Source organism: Ursus maritimus, unplaced genomic scaffold (assembly GCF_017311325.1).
Source record: "Ursus maritimus isolate PB19 unplaced genomic scaffold, ASM1731132v1 scaffold_11, whole genome shotgun sequence".
In the NCBI taxonomy this organism is placed as follows: Eukaryota; Metazoa; Chordata; class Mammalia; order Carnivora; family Ursidae; genus Ursus; species Ursus maritimus.
Genome location: NW_024423453.1, coordinates 7,766,099 through 7,786,972, shown reverse-complemented (window position 1 = coordinate 7,786,972; position 20,874 = coordinate 7,766,099). Strand labels below are relative to the sequence as shown.

Here is a 20,874-nt window from a genome sequence, read left to right as displayed (position 1 = left end):
TGTGTATATTAGATTTCCTTCACAGAGAAAAAAAGGAGTCAGTGGCAACTTGCTAGATACCTATTTTTACTAGTAATAAGCTACTGTCACCCCAAGCAGTGAGGTAGCCAATTTCCTCAAATCCTTGGCCCACAGAAGTAAATAGTTTCCTGACTTTGGGTCTTCCACAATGCACAGAAAGGGCACCAAATTAGGCCTACTTTTGGACAAAGCTGATGGAACTACAAATAGTTTGTAGCCCGAGGAAATAAACCCCTTGGCTGTCCAGAGTATGTTTTTCATATTCTGATAGGGGATTAAGATCCAGTAATGAATACATCCTATAGGTTCAGTTCTAACACCTTAAATACTCCAGGTCTGAGATTTTTCTGAATAAAATGATAGAGTTCAGTTATGTCTAAGGCTAATTCTTAGATTTTTTTCTCCCCGTGTTCACAGCATCTGGTAATTTTTATTTTGGTTAGACAAAATAAAATGTTTAATTTCACTTATGAGAAACAAATCAATACTTTTTTAACATTTTAATTGGAAACAATTCATATGACCCATTCAGTGGAAGCTCAGATAAGCAATGTGCAATGAACAGAATGAAATATCACACATTAGTCTCCGTATAAGTCAACATGAAAAGACATCCTAGATATCTGAAAAGAAAAAAGCAAATTACAAAATAAGAAGTACAGTGAGTCCACTGTCAAGCATTTTTTTCTAAACTATGTAGTATTTTTGCAAATATCGTTTTTGTAATATAAAGACAACAAAATTAATGATAATGTTCAAAACATATTTACTAAATCACTCTGAGGTTGATTTATATGAGATAATTTCAGCAAATAAAATGTTTAATGAAAAACTGTGGTATACAATGTACTTGTCTGAAGAAAAGTCTTACAAGTTAAAGAACAAAGGTATTTCTTCTAATTAACTTAGGTTTCAGAAAAACACTATTTATTACTACCAAAATAAAATGGATTTCCTAAGAAAAGTTCAAGTATCCAGTGAAATCTTAAGAGGTGAACCAAAACTGTTTCTCAATCATATTCAGAAAATCTAATATGTTTACTTGCTTGTTGCGTTTTTGCGAGTCTAATCTTTTCAGCTTTGGTGATTAACTGCGGAGAAAGAAATTAGAAATTATAATGTATTGGATACCTAAAACAAAAAGATAATTATGAGTAAAAAAAATTTCACAACTATCAGTTTGAATAAAATTTTTTTAAAAGAGGGAAAGGTAGACGAATCAGATAAATGAAGCTTAGCCCAAATATCAATTACAGAGAGAACTGTTTAGGATTATGGTTTATTAAGTATAATAGATATTAAATCTAAGAATTACTATAACACTCCCGCTTTCCTTCCACATCACTAAGAATTTTTGAATTAAAAACAGCCACTCCATGCTGGCAATTTTTAACCTTTTAGGAGGATTTAGCACACACATTAGTTGGCTGTTTCATATCCCCCTGGGCTTGAGTGTTAATTATTTGAATAATCATTATTTGAATGAGACAGTATATTTTGCGCTGAGTACTACACAAAAGTTTGCTTACAAATTTGGAAATCAAAATATTTCAACTATGGATCTGCTATTAAGAATACTTATTATTTATTATACCCTTATATAAATACTTTAATATTTTATTTTCGTTTTTAAAATTTTAAAAAAAGATTTTATTTTTAAGTAATCTCTATACCCATGTGGGGGCTTGAACTCACAACTCCAAGATTAAGAATCACACATTCCACTGACTGAGCCAGTCAGGTGCCCCTTTAATATTTTTAAAGAAGGCAAATGAAATTATGTAGAATGTAGAAGACCATTTAAGATGGCTAAATATTCCAAAAGTTTTCTTGATGTAAAAATTTTAAATATCTTCTGTAGCTTTGGAAGAAATGAAAATCTTGTTCTCTTAAAAATACAGATTCTAGTAAGTATTCACTAGAGTTTCATTAGTGTTTGGTGACTGTGGCCATTGGCAGGAAGTCACTTTTATTTATTTATTTTTTAGTTTCTTAAAATGTTTACTAAATTATTAAAAGTTTACTTAAAAGTTAAAGACTGAGAGTCAGTCTACAGATAGACTGGCTGGACAAGTTAAAAAAACAAGCATAAAGAAAAAAAAATTCAGAAGTTGCCCAGGTCACCAAATTGTCTGTTTATGATAGAAAACAGTGACTGCCACATGAGTACCACATTCACCAAGGTCATTTCAAAGGTCTCTAGACTTCAGCAAAGTCAGAATCAGGGCTTGCAAGTACAGGTTTATGGGATATATTTAAGGTCTGGTTACTTTGGAAACGAAAATAGGGGGACCCTGTATTTGTTGTTATTCTAGGGAGTCACTTTAAGATTAAACTAAAAGCCTATTCATCAGTGAAGTGAGTCAAAATTTAAGTAATTTATAACTCTGTTCACAGATTTTGTGAATTCTGTCTTTACCTGCTGAATATCTGACTACTGGTAATTTGTAGAGAAAAGACCTTGTTGATAAAAACATTTCAAATATGCTTTAAAAGATAAAGACAAATGAGAGAAGACTCACTCTGTCTCCAGTAGCTGTTATCTAATTTTACCAATGTGCTCAGAGTGATAGGGAAGACTACAAAGGCTGGGTCTAGCAAGAATGAGAGAGACCCTATCTGGCAGATACTTCCTTCATCTTACTGATCTTTTGTGAGAGATCTTTACCACACTTGATTTTTATATGTAAAAATACCATATGTAGAAAATAACTTTTTCCTTCACCTATTCCTCTTTTTTGTCTTTTAATTCTGTATAAACTGATTGGGGCTTAGGAAACTGTCCCCAGTCTCCTGCTTCATAAGGTGAAAATTAAGAACCAGGAGTTGATTTCAGTCCTTTTCTTTAATTCAATTATGGACCAAGTAATGGAATATTACTGTGGAAATGTTGAGCTGTCATGAGCAAACTGCTAATGTCATACTTCTGGCTGCTAAATTTTTTTCTAAATATTTAACTTCCTTTAATAAGGTGCTTACTCCCAGGATTCTAGCTATAATGGCCTCCTTCCCTTCAAGGCTTCTGCAGTTTCTGCTTCCTGTGCCTGGAAAGATGTGCCTTTAAACTCTCCCGCTTGCTTGGTCACTTTCCTAAGATCTGTCTTAATGTCACTTTCACAGAGAACTTCCCAGACAACCTCACCTGATGGAAAGCTATCTCATGATATCCTTTAATTTGATTATTCTACACAGCACCTGTCATCACCTAACCTAAATTGTTCCTCTGTAAACTTCATAAAAACAGGGACTTTTGTTACTCGTGGCTCTACCTCCAGTTCCTAGAATAGTGGGCAACAAAAATGACCACTCAAAAAACATTAATTAAATGAATTATCAAAAAAGTCGATTGACTTACTAATTGCCTCCTCTGAAAAGCCTGTACAATACCCACTTTGTGTGGTACCTTATTTTCACTTTGTGACAGAAGCCAACTAGCTACTTTCATAGTTTCCGCTAGGATCCTAGATTGTTTATGAAACTAATCATGCTAAAAAAAAGCTTGGTCATGCAAGAGATAAATGAATTCAGAAAACAACTTTCCAACTGAATAGAGCTACAACATTGTGTTCCAACCCAATTTATAAAACTCCCTAGTCAGTGTTTATTTCCTCCCCTTAAATTTATGGAGGTCCGATCTTTCTGGAAAACAAAATGACTAACTCCTACTTTTAAAAACATATACAACTTAAATGAAACTTCACACCAATTAGAAGGATAACTATTACTTAACAAAGTGATTTGGTTTTAGTTGTGAGTTCTGGATCAATGATTTTAACATTTAAATAATCTCAAGCAGGCTTTGAAATTAACACCTCATAGACGTGAAAGAGTCTTTAGGGAGGAAGGAGGTCTTCCCACATTTCAGCAAATTCAGTCTGTATTCATGCAAACAGATTAACAAAGAACAGTAGGAAACCTCCCCCCAAATAATCTTAAATTCTAGTGAATCCTAGGCAATGCAAGGCTGATGAAAAAGCACTTGATTTTTATTTAATAAAACAAAGGAACTATATAAATAGAATCCCAAATCAACAAACCTGAACTACAGAAGGATGATTTCAAGTGCTAACGAATCATAGAAGAATGCTTAACTTTTCATATTTTTATCTTCTAATACGCATTAAAAAATTTTGATAATAGTATTAGTTTTTATGTGTCCTAACTTGTCCTAAAAGCACGTAAGATGTACTAATCTTTACGCGTATAATTTGTTTTAAAAGCATAAACGTGACAGCTCACAAGCAACAATAAGTATGATAAATTACTCACTGTCCTTTAAAACAAAATTACTGAGAGTCTTGCTTTAAATTATTTAATGTATTTAAGCTTATCGCCTTCACTTGTTGAGTATTCTAGAGAAAAAGGAATAAAGCTTATCATTGCTACAGCAAACCTTATGCATAAAGTTTACCAATATTATCTGTGGAGGCTCATATCTTTAAAAACTACACTCTTAAACACATTGTGTTTTACCATTAAGACAATCTTTAAATAATCATTTAGTATCAAACTATAAAACACAGAAGCTAGAAATCAGTACTGTTTAAATTAAATTGCCACCACTAGTTACAATAGAACAGAAAACAAGAAGACTCTAAATTATATCCTTATGGGGAAAATAATTCTAATTTCATGTATTTCAAAATCTGGAAAAACAAGTATTCTCTCACAATCTAAAATGCAGTATATACCATGTAAAATTTTGTCGTGTCTAGCAAAACCAAAGTTATTTTAGGGGTACACGTTACTGACTTTCAGAAAACTTCAATGGAATGTTGAATTTAGGCTACCAAAGAAGGACAACAACAAACACCAAAAATTGAATTACCTTCTCAGTGCCTCTTTTCTTTTCACGAGGCTGATTAAGTTTGGCCTGCCTATCTACCAAAATCTTCTGCCAATACCTCTGCTCATGGTCACCTTAAAAACAAAAACAATGATCACTGATAATATGAAAAAACATATTCAAGGCATTAATCACATTTAAAAAAACTGTAGCTGAGTATATTTAATACTACTTTATGTGTATCAGAATATGAAAAGAAAACTAGTTTTAGTAGCCAAACTCAGCAAATATAATACTATCACCCCTAAATAAGAGTTATTAAAAAAGAGGATTCTATGAATTTTTACCAGAAAGGATCTCGAGGTTCCAGCAGTGTTTCTTTTTAATTTCTGCATATGCGCTTATTACTGCTCGAGCATCCTCAGGAGTTCTAAATCTAGCATGGCACTCTGTATCTCCTTCTAGCAAATCAACGTAAACAACTTCTGAGATTGCTGCCAAAGTATCCTGTATTAGAATTGAAAAAGACTTTAAATAAATAATTAAAATGTTTCACAATAATTCTAAAATTATTCCCATGGTTGTGCCAGAATGTACTATATAAAAAAAACCATATACAGTTTAAAATGAGTAACTAACCTACGTTAAACATTTCTTCTAAAATATACACAACTATTTTCTTTTAATGATTTTTTGTTTTTAACTAATCTCTAACATCTGATGTGGAGCTCGAACTCAAAACCCCAAGATCATGAGCCCTACACTCCATTGACTGAGTCAGCAAGGCACACGTAAAACACAAATACTCTTAAAAACTGACTTCAACAACGTTGGGAACTTTGACCATAACTTTCTTTTAATCAAGCACAATCCTAAAATATTAGCTAGAATGGGAACACTCCACAAGGACAACAGATTTGTAGGGCAGAATGTACAAGTAATTTCCCCAATCCCCGAAAAACAAGAAGAGGGTTCCATGTCCTGGTGTAGTTACAATAATGAATAAAAATAAAAAACAAAAAACCCACAATAGGTTGGTGGACAAGGTGTTTAGGCTCATCTGTAGAAAATCACTTATGATGTAAAATGCATGAAAAAAACATTCAACTTTTTCGAACTCATAAAAAGGTTTCCTGGGAACCTACAAAAATCCTAGGTTCCGGCTATAGGAATATAGTTCAAGAGCTCATAGTTTCTGATGAAATACTTAAACAATCTCCTTGGAACAAGTAGTGGGCACACAGCAAGGAAAAGTTTTACCTATAATGCCTGCTGTGAGGGCAAATTAACAAGATTCCTGCATTTCTAATCATTTTTTCCCAGCATGTTCTGAGGTGTAAACAAAGCAATTATGCAGGAATGTTACATAATTCTTCATTCATCAACTTCCATTCCGAAAGCTAAAGAAATTACTGGAGATTCCCAACCTTAAAAAAAGCGTTTTAACCCATCTGGCTTCCTTTCTTTTTGACCCAAATTTCAAGCCACAAGAAATTTAGATTACTTTTAGATACTGGATTTTTAATGTCTGAATTACAGAGAAAAACTGAGCAATATGTGAAAATATTATTTGATCATAAAATAAGAAGTTTATTAATAATAAACAATAAGCAGTAAAAACCTACAAAGCCAGGGACTAAGTCTTAACTCATCCCTACTCTTCACATACTGCCTATCTCAAAATAGGCACTTAATAAATGATTGCCAATTCAATGAAAAATATAAGTGGGGAGAAATATACTGGTCAATCCATCCCATTTCTCTATATAATTAAGTACTAAATTTAGACAAAAAGCAAGATAAATAATTGGTACCAAGTTGATGAAATCTGAATGTATTAACTGGTAGTAGTAAATTCTGTAACTGATTTATCAGATAGACTACTACAATTCAAAAGGTATTTACCACATATACATTACAATTTTAGGCTAATCTCATGACTAAAAACCCTTCTTTAAAAGACAAATTAGCCTGGTAATCAAAAGGGTAAGTCAGACAGCAGTAACCATCATTATAACTCAGTTTTTGTGCCAGGAAAATATAAGTAACTACTAACTTGATTTTATGATTTTGATGATGATAAATGACAAATGCTTAATTGATATACTTACTATGTAGATAATAAAAAGTCTCTGATGAATATAATTAAAGTCTATGGACAATTATTCCAAATAGCAAACTTTGCCTAATTTTATGTTTAAATCTTTTGCAACCTGACTAACCACAGCATCATTTACATCCTCGGTTTTTAATCCTTCTGACCTGAAATTCTATGCTGCTACCATACTCTGAAATTCAAGCTGGTAATACCAATTTGGCATTTGCCAAATCCCTCACCAAAATCTTAAACAGAATCTAAATTTTTGTGTTAGTGACAGCTACAGGATTTTACAGGATAGAAACAGGATTTCATTCAGATACAGTGAACAACCTCATTTATGCAAGTTAAAAACTGCGACTGGTAGAAGTCTTATGCAAAATCAAAACATAGTACATGGTGACGAATGCCAGTGTAACAATTTTAAATATACTTGCTATGCCATAGGACATTTTACACGGGAATATGTCAGTAAGAAAGAAATACTGTTGGGTTGGTACAAAAGGTTGTTCGAAGATAAAATATGTTAAGTAAAAAAACATTGTAGAGCAGTAATGTAATAATTTGTAAATTACGTAAAACTCTATTTCCACACCCATACAAAATTTTTGTAGCTTTTCAAAATATTTTAACTTTTCTGTAATTGTTTCACATTTTTAAAACAGCACAAACTGAAAATAACAAAAACATTAAAAAAATAAAATTAACAAAAGCCCTTTTCTCCAAAAATCCTGCGAGAATTCTCCCAGGAAAAAATTTCAATTTCTAAGAGGACTAACAGACAAAACAGTTTATGTTAAGTTAAAAGTAAGTATATTATCCCTTTTATATGAAAATAGTTGACTTTTTTAAGTCACAAAATCTTTCAGGAATCTATTGAAAGCTAAGAGTTCTAATGAAAAAAAAATTACAAACTCTTTAGTTTGCTACAAAAATCAGACGACAGCAGATGACTAAAAGTTCAAAATAATTTCAGATGAACTCGATTAAATCTTTAAAACGTTTTCACATGAAGTATTTTTTAAACCCATTTTCTCTGAAAACAGATAACGTCAGTCCTCTAAATAAGTAATATTCAGACAGCACCATACTATTTTTATTCTTTTAAGTTATAATGGCCACAGTAAGGCTTGCTCATTCAACTACACAATAATCAACCATTAAGGGCACCAAGAAAAATAAGCACAAAGTGCAGTTCTATAGAAGGATGTTAACTGTACTTGTTGCAAATCTGATCCAGTGAAGAATTTCGGACTTCAGATTTTGCTTCAAGTCAAACACAAGAGTTACTGTGGAATCAAATCCTACAAGTATTTTTCCACAGAGGAATAAAACCTAATTTGATTTGGTTTGTTTTCTATAAGGCAAAAGATTTTCACACGGGGACATTTTAAAGGGGAAAGAGCAACAACTACCCTTGACACACAAAAGCATTACCCTGACTTGTTTTCTGCCAGGTAGAGGCTCAGTGCTAATGATCTTCACAATCACGCCACTCACAAACTGAGGTCCTGCTGCATTAACTTTTTCCTGGGGACAACTCTCTTCACTCTTTGCTGTTGATTTGAAAAGGAAAGACCAGAAATAAGCCTCTTACACTTAACACTTAGTAGGCCCACTTGGGAATAACAATGACTTCTTAGGCTGATTTAAATAATTAATTCAAATTTACTTGATTTAAATTTAATTGTAAAATAATTAAAGTAATTTAGTAAGTTATGCTGGATGCCATACTGCTTATGGCAGATTACCATGAAATAAAATACCAAAACTTTAATCACTCTAATTGAAAAGTGTTGTTAGAGGAACACAGGTAAAACCTTAAACAAACAAAAAAACTGGGCCCCCTTTCCCTTAATCAAATAATAAAGTACTTTAGTTAATAAAGAAATAAACAGTAACAAAATAATATGTATTCCATAAACATTATGATTAAAATGTGAAAATTTGTATTTTTAACATAAAAGAATTCAAAATACACCTTAATATATTAGGATAAAATTACAGATGAGAAATTACAATTTTTGTTACTACAAACTTGCTCAATTTATAAAATTAGGTCCTCATTACTAAATTTGATTAAGACTGAAAACTTAAATCATACCCAATGTAGGTCTCAAACACACGACCCTGAAATCAAGAGTCACATGCTCTTCTGGGTCAGCTCCGGAAAAAAAAGATTTTGTAACCACCACTTCAAATATTCTTATAGCAAGCATAAATAGCACATCTGGACACCATGACAAATCAGTAATTGTTCTAATAACTACCACTGTATATTTAAGTATTTAAAAATTAAGGTTTATCCTATAATAATTCAGAAATAGTATGTTAGTATATAAATACAATAAAATGCTACAAAAACTATCATAGTGCTGTTTACTTTTTTCATTTTTTATCTCAGATGTAGTAGGTACGCCGTTTGTTTCCATTTTTGACTCCAATTTTATTTGGGATATTGTTTTTTTTAAAGAAGCCATGCTGGCCTTTTGCAGTGCTAAATACTCTTTTTTCAAATCCATCCATTCGCTCCTGTAATGAAAAGAATGTACTTTTGAAGTAGTGAACACAAATGAGCAAATGAAAAGTAATTATCTAAATAATATACATTCGCAGTATCTTGTAACCACTCCTCCTAACTTTTCCTTCTTTAAATACATACATTCAAATTACTTCTTGAGTCCCAAGTGATCCAGGAAATATGAAAATGGAAGGTTCCCCTGACCCAACATTCAGATTAAATGTTTTAAATTTGGCAATTCAATTCTTGAGTATGCTTCAAATGCTTTTATTTATGAAAATAAAAGCTTTGAATTAATTAACTGGTAACAATTAGTCATCTATGGAGGAATAAAGGCCGATTATAATTTAAAGATTATTTGTTAAACTGCTTCCAATTTGAGAGATAACATTCCTTAGTATTTACTTGAATCAAAAGGAATTTCTAAGAAGAAAAAAACTCCCCATGGAAGCATTTTATTTATTTACATACATTTAACATGTAGATGTTTCTTCAAACAGCTAGAGCTCCTCCAGATAGAAACACAATGCCTCTCCAGGCTCCCAAGGAGCATTCATTGTTACTCTAATCTATGCCATCAAACAAGCAGATAGGGGATTTTTTTTTCTTAAAGAGGAGGATATCTTGTGGTAATGGTCTTAGCAGTTATTATTGACATCTGTATACTTCAAAAAAAAAAAAAAGTATCCAGACCCACCCAGGATCATACATTCCCTGTGAGCTGATACATTAGAATAACAAAAAGCTCTTGTAATGATTCTCTGAGATAAAAAGGCAAAAGGAATTCAGCAGTTAAGAATAGTATAAATACAAGTGCCTGAAGTCCTTGCCTTTTAACCTTCACGGGGAGGACAGCACACTTCGGGAGTACAATTGAAAAAAGAAAAACTTTCTTCCTAAAGGTATGGTGTTTTGGTGATTTTGTTTTTTTTTTTAATTTGGCTTCCACCCCTCGAGTGGATTGGACTCCCTTTAACTTTAACATGGAAGTACTTTCTTTGACTTTTGAAATAGTAAGTGCTTCCATGTTTTAGTAGAAGTGAACCCAAATTATTCTTCCAAATGTAATACAACAAGTTTGTTAATTTATAGAGCCCAAGGGGGAACCCTTTGCTTTAACATGGGGGTACCTGCTGTGTAAAACAAAAGTAAGTGCTTCCATGTTTCAGTGGAGGTGTCTCCAAATGGACACAATTTTATTACAAATCTTACTTTACAGGTTAAAGAATGTTCACGATTCACCTTTTTCCAAGACTGGGCTCCCCACCACTTAAACGTGGATGTACTTGCTTTGATACTAAAAAAGTAAGTGCTTCCATGTTTTAGTGATGGTAAGTCTTACTTTTACGTTTTTGAAGTTTACAAGATTTAAGAGCGCCTCATGGAAGTGCCTCTCTGGTATATTTATATTTAAGCTGTTATCTTCTGTATCTTTAATTATGTTAAGGAACGCCCTCTACTTTAACATGGAGGCACTTGCTGTGACATGATAAAAATAAGTGCTTCCATGTTTTAGTGTGGTGGTTCCTTTTTATTCCTCAGTCACCTTAAACCCATCACCTGTGCAGATATTGGCCCCATGCCATGACTGTTGCTAATATGCAACTCTGTTAAATACAAATTGGAATTGCACTTTAGCAATGGTGATGGAGAGTGTCAAGTTTTCAACAGAATTGTATCATCTACTTACTTGGAGAGGACTCTTAATGGTATAACCTCTTCTCCCATTTTGTGTCTCTCTTTGTGTTTTTTCTTATGTTTCCTTTTTGCTTTTAAAAGGGATCCATCTTTTACATCTCCAGTATCCTTTTCCTCTTCAGTAGAGACTTCCAAATCTTAAAATACCAAAATAAACAGTTAAGTGTAAGAAAATCCTTGTATTTATTTATCTAACATTTACCTTAAAGTTGTCAATACCTTTGTTCTCTTTGGAAATTTCTAAGTCTTCTTTTTTAATGTTGTCTTTCTGAGTTATTTTCTTTACTTTTGACCTGGGAGTTGAGTATTCTGCTTCTTCGGAGATGCTTCTCTTCCTCTTCCCTGTTCTCACTACAGGTAAGCTGGTTACTTCCTGTCTTTCCCGTTTTTTCTTTTTTTTCGAGGGTGGCTTTTGGGGTTCAGTTATCTCTACTTCTGATCCCTCAGATGTGGTCCTGGATCTTTTCACTTTACCGACGCTCTCCTTACTTGTGTCCATATTTGACTCTTTGGTCTGGATATTGTCTTCCTTCTTCATTCGGCCTTTCTTCTTCTTCTTCTTTTTCTTTTCTTCTGTAACAATATTATGATTAGTTTTCATTTTCCTTCAACTACGTTTACTTAAATATTTATATTAAATTTAATTACCTGATACTCTAAGTCCTGGAATGGGCTTATTTTTTACTGTCTTAGGAAATATACCGGGTTTTCTTGGTGCTTCTTCTGGTGGGTTGTTAAGAAACTGAAAAATCAATAAATTAAAACCTAATTTTATTACTATTTAAAACAACTTGATTTTTTTTTTTTTGCTTTTCCTTTTAGGTTCTGGACCTACCTCAATAGCTTTTGCTGCTTGTTCTTTTGTTTCAAATTCTACAAAGGCAAATCCCTTTGGATCTCCAGTAGATTTATAATGTGGTATGCTTATATAAACAACATTGCCACATTTCCCAAATACTCTTTCAATCCAACTGTGATTAACATTTTTGGGAAGCAATTCCTATAATTAGAAACAAAATTAAATATAAGTACTTTTTCAAGGTCAATAAAGTTTTACTTGTAATATAAAAATATTTCTGTCATTCTTTGACTGCACTCGCCAGCTTTGAGCTTTTCTTAAAAATGGCTTACCACATACACTGTCCGTTCATCCTCATCCTTTGGTCGTTCACCCAATGGCTTTTTTCTCCTGATTCTCGTGCCTTCTAAGTCCAGCTTTGAAATGGGTACATGAGGTTAATAATCACATTTCAAACTAATATAATTGATACAATAAGTTGTAATAAATTATTACCTCCACAACAGATGAGCTTTTCAGTGCTCTGGCTATTAACTTTCCATCTGTGGTCAGTTTTTTCATTTTGTTGAAAGACACGAGGAGTGATATATCAACATCTAACAAATGCAAAAGTTAATATAGAATATAAATGTAATTAACTGCTAGACAGAGGTCAAATGTATTTTGGTAATTAAATCTGCCTCTCTAGATTTATTTGGGTAGGCATACCCATGACTTTACTCATGCATAAAAATTAAGTAATCACATTCACAAACTTTTTGGATTTGGACTCAATAATATGCCTTGTGTGAATTAAATCAATAAACACAGGCAAAACTATTATAAAATAGTAACCTCTAAGCCCAGTATTGGGCACAACTTAACCCAGACGTCAAGTGCCACATGCTGTAAATTGGTTCCACTGTACAGTTAAGTGAACTTACATCCGTCTCTGGACTTTTCTATTTGCTCTCGAAGAAATCTATCCTTGTGAAGATTTGCATCTCCAAACCAGAAGTCCACTTGCTTAGCAATATCTGCAAGCACTTGTTTAACTCGTGATCGTTTCTTTTTTTCTACTTCTTTTTTCTTTTCAGTGCTTTCTTCTTCCATTGCCTTTTCTTGATTTCCACTTTCAGTTTCCATTCCTGTTCATTGAAAAAAAAGTAAATATTTACATCCCAAGTAATAACAGGAAAATACTCATTAGCCTTTAATTGCCTGAAAGTTTAATAGACAAAGTCTGACAAACTTTGGGGTAACACTTGGCAATTAGCTGTGGGAATTTTCATCAGCCTTGTGTTTTTTAAATTTTTTGATCTTTTCCAGTCTCTTACCTGTTTACGTTTCATTGGCCTTGTTTTTACTTTTAAAATTACCTCCATTGTCATAAATTATAGCTTTAGTTTTTGCTGCACTTTACCAGATTGTATTCATAGAGTATCAAAATGTCTACTTGAAGTATAAGAAGAGGGGATTCAGTCATCCTCCATCTCAACAGACTCAAGAAAGGAGCAATGAAATAAGCTGATTCTCGTTTTTGATTCTTTAAATGTTTTAAGATTTTATTTAATTGAATAGGTGTGGTCTTTTATTCAAGATTTAGTTGAGAAAGGAGGGGGGGGCAGAGGTGAGAAGCAGGGCTCAATCCCAGGATCCCAGGAACATGCATGACCTGAGCGGAAGGCAGATCCTTAGCCAACTGAGCCACCCAGGTGCTCCAAGATTTTTTAAAGTAATCTCTGAGCCCAAAGTGTGCCTTGAATTTACAACCCTAAGATCAAAAGCCCCATGCTCTACTTACTGAGCCACCCGGGGTGCCCCTTAACTGTTAATTTCTGTTCACTAGAAGCAGAATTCAAGTGGTAAGCTATAGAACTGGCTTTTTCTTTCTGGGGCACATTCCCATCCCAGTGTTTATTTCTTGGACAGAAATTCCCGAGCTCTTCCTTCCTTGAGTCACTTTGCATGCCTCTTTGTTCCCTCAGCTCCAGCCATACTGGTCAACTACCTTTTTCTTAAAATTCAGCTGTCATATCTTCAACTGAGGGCCTTCTGAATTTGCTGTTCTCGAACACTTAACGCCTAGATAACATGGCTCAGTCCCTCACTTGCTGAAGTCCTGTTCAAATGTCACATCAACGAAGTCCCCTACCACAGCCATATTTAAAACTGCTAATTTCTGGACAAACATTCCTTATCTCCCTTGTCTTGTTTTTTCTCATTGCACTTATTTTCCAACATTTTTGTACAATTTTATTCTTTTTCCTTTGTAGAATGTAATCAGGTTTTTGTCTGTTTTGTTTACTGATGCATTCCTATTCCCTGGCACAGAGTAGTCACTCAAAAATTGGTTGAATGAATTGTGTCATCTTCATTGAATCATTAGGGGTACATATACACAAAAAAGTAAATGAACAAAGGCTTAACATAGGGCCCAGGATGGTGCAGGCCTGCCTCAGAAAAACCCTAAACATGTATTTCCCAGGCTCCTAAAATATGGTCTTCTTGGACACAGAAGAGTTAAGACATATGGGGAGTTTTTTGTCTCCTCTGTTGCACCGCAGTGGGAGCCACTCTTGGTTGGTATGCAGGCCTTGGGCCTATGCAATGAGATGACATCCAAGATTGGTGGGAAATGCTGCTAAGGCTTTTACATATCAAGGTGACCTAAAACACTGTGGCCCGTATCTATAGAAGTCACACATGTCTGTTGTAGGTAAAGAGGAGGAAAGTAGATCCAGATTAATTGCGGAGTTCGGGTAAGTGCTGGGGCTCCAGATGAGATGAAGAAGTCTGCCTTGTATCCTCCTCCTTTTTTTTTTTGTCATATTTGTCAGAGAGAGTGAGCAAGCACAAGCAGGGGGAGCAGCAGGCAGAAGGAAAAGCAGGCAGAGGGAGAAACGCTCCCCGCTGAGCAAGGAGCCTGATGATGATCCAGGACCCTGGGATCATGACCCGAGCCTAAGGCAGACGTGGACCCACTGAGCCACCCAGGCATCCCTGCGTCATCCTCCAACACTCAGTAAACATAATACCAAAGCCTATTTGTATCCCCTTCAGCCTGTGGGCCACAAACAGTTACTCCAGGAGCAATGCTGCAGAGTAACAGAAACAGAAAATGTATTTCAAAGTTACATCCAGTATGAGAGTACAAAGCCATTAATGCCATTTCACTTCAAATCTCCAACTAAACACGCATTCTCACCATTCTCACCATTCTCACCAAAATCAACCAAAGAGTATTTTGGCACTTTTAAAACACGCTGCAGTTGATTAACCAAGTGCCAATTTTGAAAATATGCAAGTAAAGTACTCATTGAAATGCATATAAAATGGAGCTACTCGTCCGAATCAATCATTCAAAAAAAACCAGTCAGGTGCCATTTAGTGCTGAATAACCACATTCGTCACCCCATATTCTCCCTTCAACCCATCCTGTCAGGCTTCCCTTTCCACCATTCTAGCGAAACTGAAAACAGTGATCTCCACTGACTAATGGACCCCTCAGCAGCATCTGCAATTAAACTCCCTCCTTGAAAGTATTTTCATCATTTGGCTTCCAGAATTTTCCTTCTTCTCAATTTCCTTTTCTGGACCATCCCACTTTGCTCTACCTTTATATGCTACCCAGAACTGCATTCAGTCTTGGGCTCCCTACTTACCTACACACATACCCTTTCTGAGGGTCTCTGGCTTTAAGCTCTTTAGCTCCATGCTGATGTTTCATGAATCTCTCTTCTTCAGCGCTGACTTCTCCCATTTGCTCCCCCCATTCCAATACTCAGTTGTCCATTTGACACCTCCACTTTTTTACCTTAAGTATTTCTCTTACATAAAATGGCAAAATTGAACTCTCAAATTTTAACATACCTGTTTTTGCCCTGTTTTTCCCATCTCGGAAAACACCAATCACAATATTGGTGAAAGCCAAAAATTCTGAAATCCTCCTCCTTTTCCTCATACACCACAACAAATCCAGGAGCATATTTGTTAGCTCTACATAAAATACATCCTGAATAAGAATACTTTTTATTTTATCACAACCACTTGGTCCACGCTATCATTGTGTCTTGCCTGAACTACTGCAAGAACACTGGAACTTCCATTATCAATTCTCCAGATAGTAGCCAGAATAATCATTTAAATACATAAATCAGAGCATATCAATGTCTTGGACAAAATCCTCCAAAGGTTTCTTACCATACTCAAAATCCAAAGTCCTTCCTGTGGCCTACTAGGCACTATTCGATCTGGCCTGGGGATATTTAACTTCATTTCTTAAAATTCTTTCCAACAGGCTCACTCCAACTATGATATACCATTCCTTTAAACATGCTAAGGCCATTCCCATTTCAAGGCCTTCGCTCTTGCTGTTCTCTTCACCCTCCCCACCACATCTGCAGGGATTACTTCTCTGTTCATTCAGGTCTCTATCTATAAATGTCACTTTCCCAGAGAGGCCTTTCTTTCACTCAATCTAAAACATTTCTGAACTGACAGTCTTAACCCTACTCATTCCATCACCACTTTGTATCCTTGTATCCTCTTGTTGCTACCTGTAATTATAATTTTAGTGTCTGTCTACCCCACTAGAATGCAAAAACTATGAAGGCAGGAACTTTAGCGTGATCACAGCCTAAACACTTCTTAAATAATTAATGTATTTAAAGGATCTCATACTGCAAAGTGTTAAGCATTTCAAGTTCTTTTGAAAGGGAGTAGGTTTACATATAAAACACAAATGGAAGCTACAAATTATCAATACAGAAGGATCCAATGCTAACTTTCCCTTCTGTAAAAACTCCAAATTATAAAGGACAGACCACCAGCTCTCCAATTCCTTTCCTTGTTACAGCCATCATCTAAGGAAATAGAGGGCAAAACTGCAGAAGTGCAGAAAGTCAAAATTTTCCTGAAATCAGATTTTTTCCATCATTCTTCCTTCATCCCCTCACCTAAGGATTATTTTTGTGACTTGGAAAATTAAGTTCTAAAACTCTTATCTAGTGTGCCTAAAATATGTCTGCAATTTGTGATCTTAATATATTCTATAACCAAATATACCTTTATATATATATACACACACACACATATATACACACATATATAAGTGTATATATATATATGAGGAAGATTCTGATTAACACAAAGTAACAAGATATGGTACAATTTAACTTACCAACGCAAAGGCTGTGCGAAAATTAGGAAGTTACTTTTGTTAGTCTTGATCCTCTAAGTCTTACTTTCTCACACACTTGATAAAATGTAACATTATTACCATTTTAAAACATTTATCAGTCACTAAGTCCTACCAATTCAACTTTTGAGACGGCTTTTATCTCCCTCCAATATTTTCCACGAGTGTCACTATTATATGGGAACAATTTATAAACTGTTCTAGAAGTCATTTATCCTTCTCATAAGCTGTAAACTTGTCTAAAACACGGATCTAATTTTATGATTTTGTTAAAACTTCCAACATTAAAAATTCCTTAGCACCTTTTAAAAATTTAAATGCAATTAGTTAACATACAAAGAGGTCAGTGATTCATCAGTCTTATACAATACCCAGTGCTCATTACATCACGTGCCCTCCTTAATGATGATTATCTTCTTCTAATCCATAACATGTTTCATGAGCTGGAATAACCAAATTGCTATGTTCATGGTTTCTATTTAGTATTAAACGGAATAAAAACCTGTGGTGGATCCCATAGAAGTTGAGACAGTTTGGCTGTGGAGGCTGACTGCAGGCTGATTTGTTAGTTTTGAGGAATCCCTAACTAACATTATATGTAATTATTTCATAGCCATCAATGGTCGGGATTTCTTGATGGTGAGACTGAAGCACGTAATGCACAGACTCATGTCCCCCTGCCTAGGGGTGAGTCATATGGTCCAGGCCTTTCCAGAGCAGGAGCTTGCCTCTGCCTCTTACTCCTGGAAGCCGAGTATGAAGGCCAAGAAATTGTCATCAGAGCTGAATGAGGCACCTTTAGGAGATCCAGACTTGATTTTTTCACGACCACCTTCTCCTTAGCACCTTCCTATAATACGTAAGTTTAAAAATTTTTAGAGTCAGTGACATCTAACTGGCTTCTAAGCAGGGACTTTAAACAAACAATAAAAGTACTGTGTAACAATGCCAGTTACTTTACATATATTGTTTTAAATCCTCACAATCTCAATTAGGTAGTTTCTTCCAACTTTTTTTTGTTTTGTTTTGTTTACAGAGACTTAAAGATTAAGTGAACTGGCCAAAACTAGCTGGCTAAAAACAAGCTTGGGTAAGCAAACAAGCTCCAGTTAAGTCTGGCTCCCTCATATTTGCCTACCTTTTCGTAGAACCTTTTATAGCCTGTCATGATGCATTCTACGTTCTGACTCAGATATTTTTTCTTTTTTTAAAAAAATTTTTTAAAAAGATTTTATTTATTTATTTATTTATTTGACAGATACAGAAAGACAGCCAGCGAGAGAGGGAACACAAGCAGGGGGAGTGGGAGAGGAAGAAGCAGGCTCCCAGCAAAGCAGGGAGCCTGATGCGGAGGTCGATCCCAGGACCCTGGGATCACGTCCTGGGCTGAAGGCTTAATGACTGAGCCACCCAGGTGCCCCTCTGACTCAGATATTCTTAACCTAAAGTCCATGGAATTTTGGGCGAGTTTCAAACATTCTTGTAAATTCTGTGAAACTGTTAAAAGATAAATTTTAAACAAAGGACTTTGTATATAAATTAATACAAAATGAACACATGTCAAATATTTTATTTAAGTAATTAATCACGGAACTAGTTAAGTGTTACAAACTGGTTCCAGGAGGGGGCGTTTAGCTGGCTCAGTCAGTAGAACATGAGACTCAATCCCAGAGTCTTAAGTTCAAGGCCCATATTGGGTGTGAGGCCCACTTAAAATAAATAAATAATAAATTTAAAGATATTATATTAAAAAAAAAACTAGTTCAAAGGAGAATTAAAATACATAAACAATCAGGAACACCGAAAGGAATTTGTCAATAGATGCAAAACTGGTTAGGGCAATAATTGCAAAACTAACTGCAAGACTAATTTCCATTATAATCATTTTCTACAACTTCCACAAATGTAAAATAGCTCAATGACAATGAAAGAGATAACCTGGGAGAGTGAGATAGACAAAATATCCAGTATTTCTTTTCTTGGCCATTTCAAAGTGTTTCACAATTTCCCAACAAAATTATACGTAACATGTCTTGACATGTGCATAAATCTTCCTGGGAAGCTCATCCACAGCCTTCATCGTTTTTAGAGGAAATGGTGTGGCAAAAACGTTAAGTCATTGTTTTAGTCACGGCTGACCGTTCAAGGTACCAGAACACCCCTGCTTTTTTGTGCCTTTGCTTTTTTGAATTAGTCTTGTCTTACTTGCCTTACAAGCCCCTACAAACCCCTATTCAGTTTTCAAGGCCCATGTTAAATGGCATCTTACTCTGTTGCTTTCCACCACCATGTCTCCCCTAATTTATTATCTCCTTATCCATTTTCCCTCAAGCACATCTATTAGAGCGCTCAGTACACTTCACTTGACACTTATAATTTGTTAGCTCCCTTCCGTAACTGGATTTCGATTCTTTGATGACAAAAACTAGAATCCTTAAAAAGAAAACGACTAACTTTAAAACAAGTCCTCACGTTCGCTATCGTTTGGCCGCCAAGACTCAGACCTACGAAGGCAATTTCATCCTTGTCTACGGCCCATCTCGGCACCCGTCCCTTCCCAAGTACGCAGCCAAACGCCGGGCGGGCCCCCAATCTCCCAACGCCGGACAATACGCGCCCCCAATCTCTGAAAACTGGAACTACAAGGGCTGCCAAAAAACTTTTGCGCATGCGCAGAGAACTAGGAAAAGCAAACTGATGGGTTTGCGGGAGGTGACGAAGTGAAAAAAGGACGAGAGATGATAGAACGGACTGCGTGAAAAAGGACTTAGAGGAATTGAAACCTCAGTCAACCTGAGAGACATTATCTACAGTCTACTTGGAACTTACTCCGCTCAATTCCCAAAATACTAGGCCGGTGATCGCGTCCTTCAACCTTTTCGTCTCCAGAACCTTATCCTGGCTTCCGCGTCATAAGTTGAGCGACACCGTTCTCCGGTATGCCTTGGAAAAGACGAGCACGGAGACCAAGCGTCCGTCGCTTACGTCACAGGCGTTAGCTGGCGCAGGGGGCGGGGCGTCGGATTACCCGGCTGGCCAAAGAGCCTCGCAGACAATGAAATGTTTGATTGGCGGTTTGAAAACGCCGGTTGTGGTGGGCGGGCTGAGTTTTGGGTCCTGATCTGGTGCGGTCCCGGGTTAATGACGTCACGGTCTTTCGCGGGAGAAATTCGAAAGTGGATTTTATGGACAGGTAAAGTCAATTGTTTCCCCGGAGTGAGGGTGGATAGACAAAGGGATTTAAGGGAGAGGCGGCGTCGCAGTTTAGGGCAAAGGGTTGAAAGAATCTATTCCGCCAGAAGCGGACCGTTGCTGGTGCTATATGGAACCAGGTTTGGATAGTGACAGTCACACCTTGCTCCGAATCTCTGTAAAATTGGTGCCTCCTCTTTACCGCTTTTCCCAGCCTCTACTTTGCAGTTCCCGCCTAAGTGTAAGGACCGGAGAGGGTTTTGCTGTTTGCATTTAGGACTGACAGAGGGTCAAGTCTCATTGCCATTTGGTTACACAGATTCATGGTAATTATTGGCAAATGTAATGTGGGCTTCTCTTGGTTATTTGGACTGAATGGCTTCTTAACAGGATATTGGGTTCGAGACTCTGGAACTTTTAAATCTGTGAACCATTTATAGATTCTTGTTTGTTCCAAAACAAAAAGACCAAAAACATCTCGTACTTAAAAAGAAGAATGGCTCATATTTTGTTGAGAACACCAAATTTCATATATGAATGAATAAAGCAGCGTAAGGACGTATGGGGATATATATGTTTG

The 20,874-nt window shown here is 35.6% G+C and overlaps 2 protein-coding genes across 7 annotated transcripts in view; one reads left to right on the top strand and one right to left on the bottom strand.

Annotated features, from left to right (window-relative positions):
• Positions 1-506: 506 nt before the first annotated feature.
• On the bottom strand, positions 507-20,085 carry LARP7 (La ribonucleoprotein 7, transcriptional regulator). Of its 6 annotated transcripts, none has more exons than XM_008689446.2 (14): positions 19,932-20,085; positions 12,847-13,050; positions 12,419-12,519; positions 12,256-12,339; positions 11,960-12,124; positions 11,773-11,866; positions 11,344-11,694; positions 11,117-11,261; positions 9,289-9,437; positions 8,343-8,461; positions 5,155-5,314; positions 4,850-4,941; positions 1,068-1,112; positions 507-644 (listed from the first exon to the last, which is right to left on the bottom strand). In XM_008689446.2, exons 2-14 carry the CDS (start codon positions 13,046-13,048, stop codon positions 603-605), a joined length of 1,749 nt encoding a protein of 582 aa, XP_008687668.1. In that variant the 5' UTR covers positions 13,049-13,050; positions 19,932-20,085; the 3' UTR covers positions 507-602. The 6 variants fall into 6 exon arrangements, with proteins under 6 accessions (XP_008687668.1, XP_008687665.1, XP_008687666.1 ...); XM_008689443.2 differs by having other exon boundaries at positions 11,344-11,697; positions 19,932-20,084; XM_008689444.2 differs by lacking the exon at positions 19,932-20,085 and adding an exon at positions 19,557-19,672 and having other exon boundaries at positions 11,344-11,697.
• Positions 20,086-20,174: 89 nt separating this feature from the next.
• The window catches only part of ZGRF1 (zinc finger GRF-type containing 1), a 94,363-nt gene continuing 93,663 nt past the window's right edge, over positions 20,175-20,874 (top strand). Inside the window, exon 1 of the mRNA XM_040626259.1 lies at positions 20,175-20,295. The gene's annotated coding sequence lies outside the window, so the exon portion shown is untranslated. The remainder of the gene's footprint in view (positions 20,296-20,874) is intronic.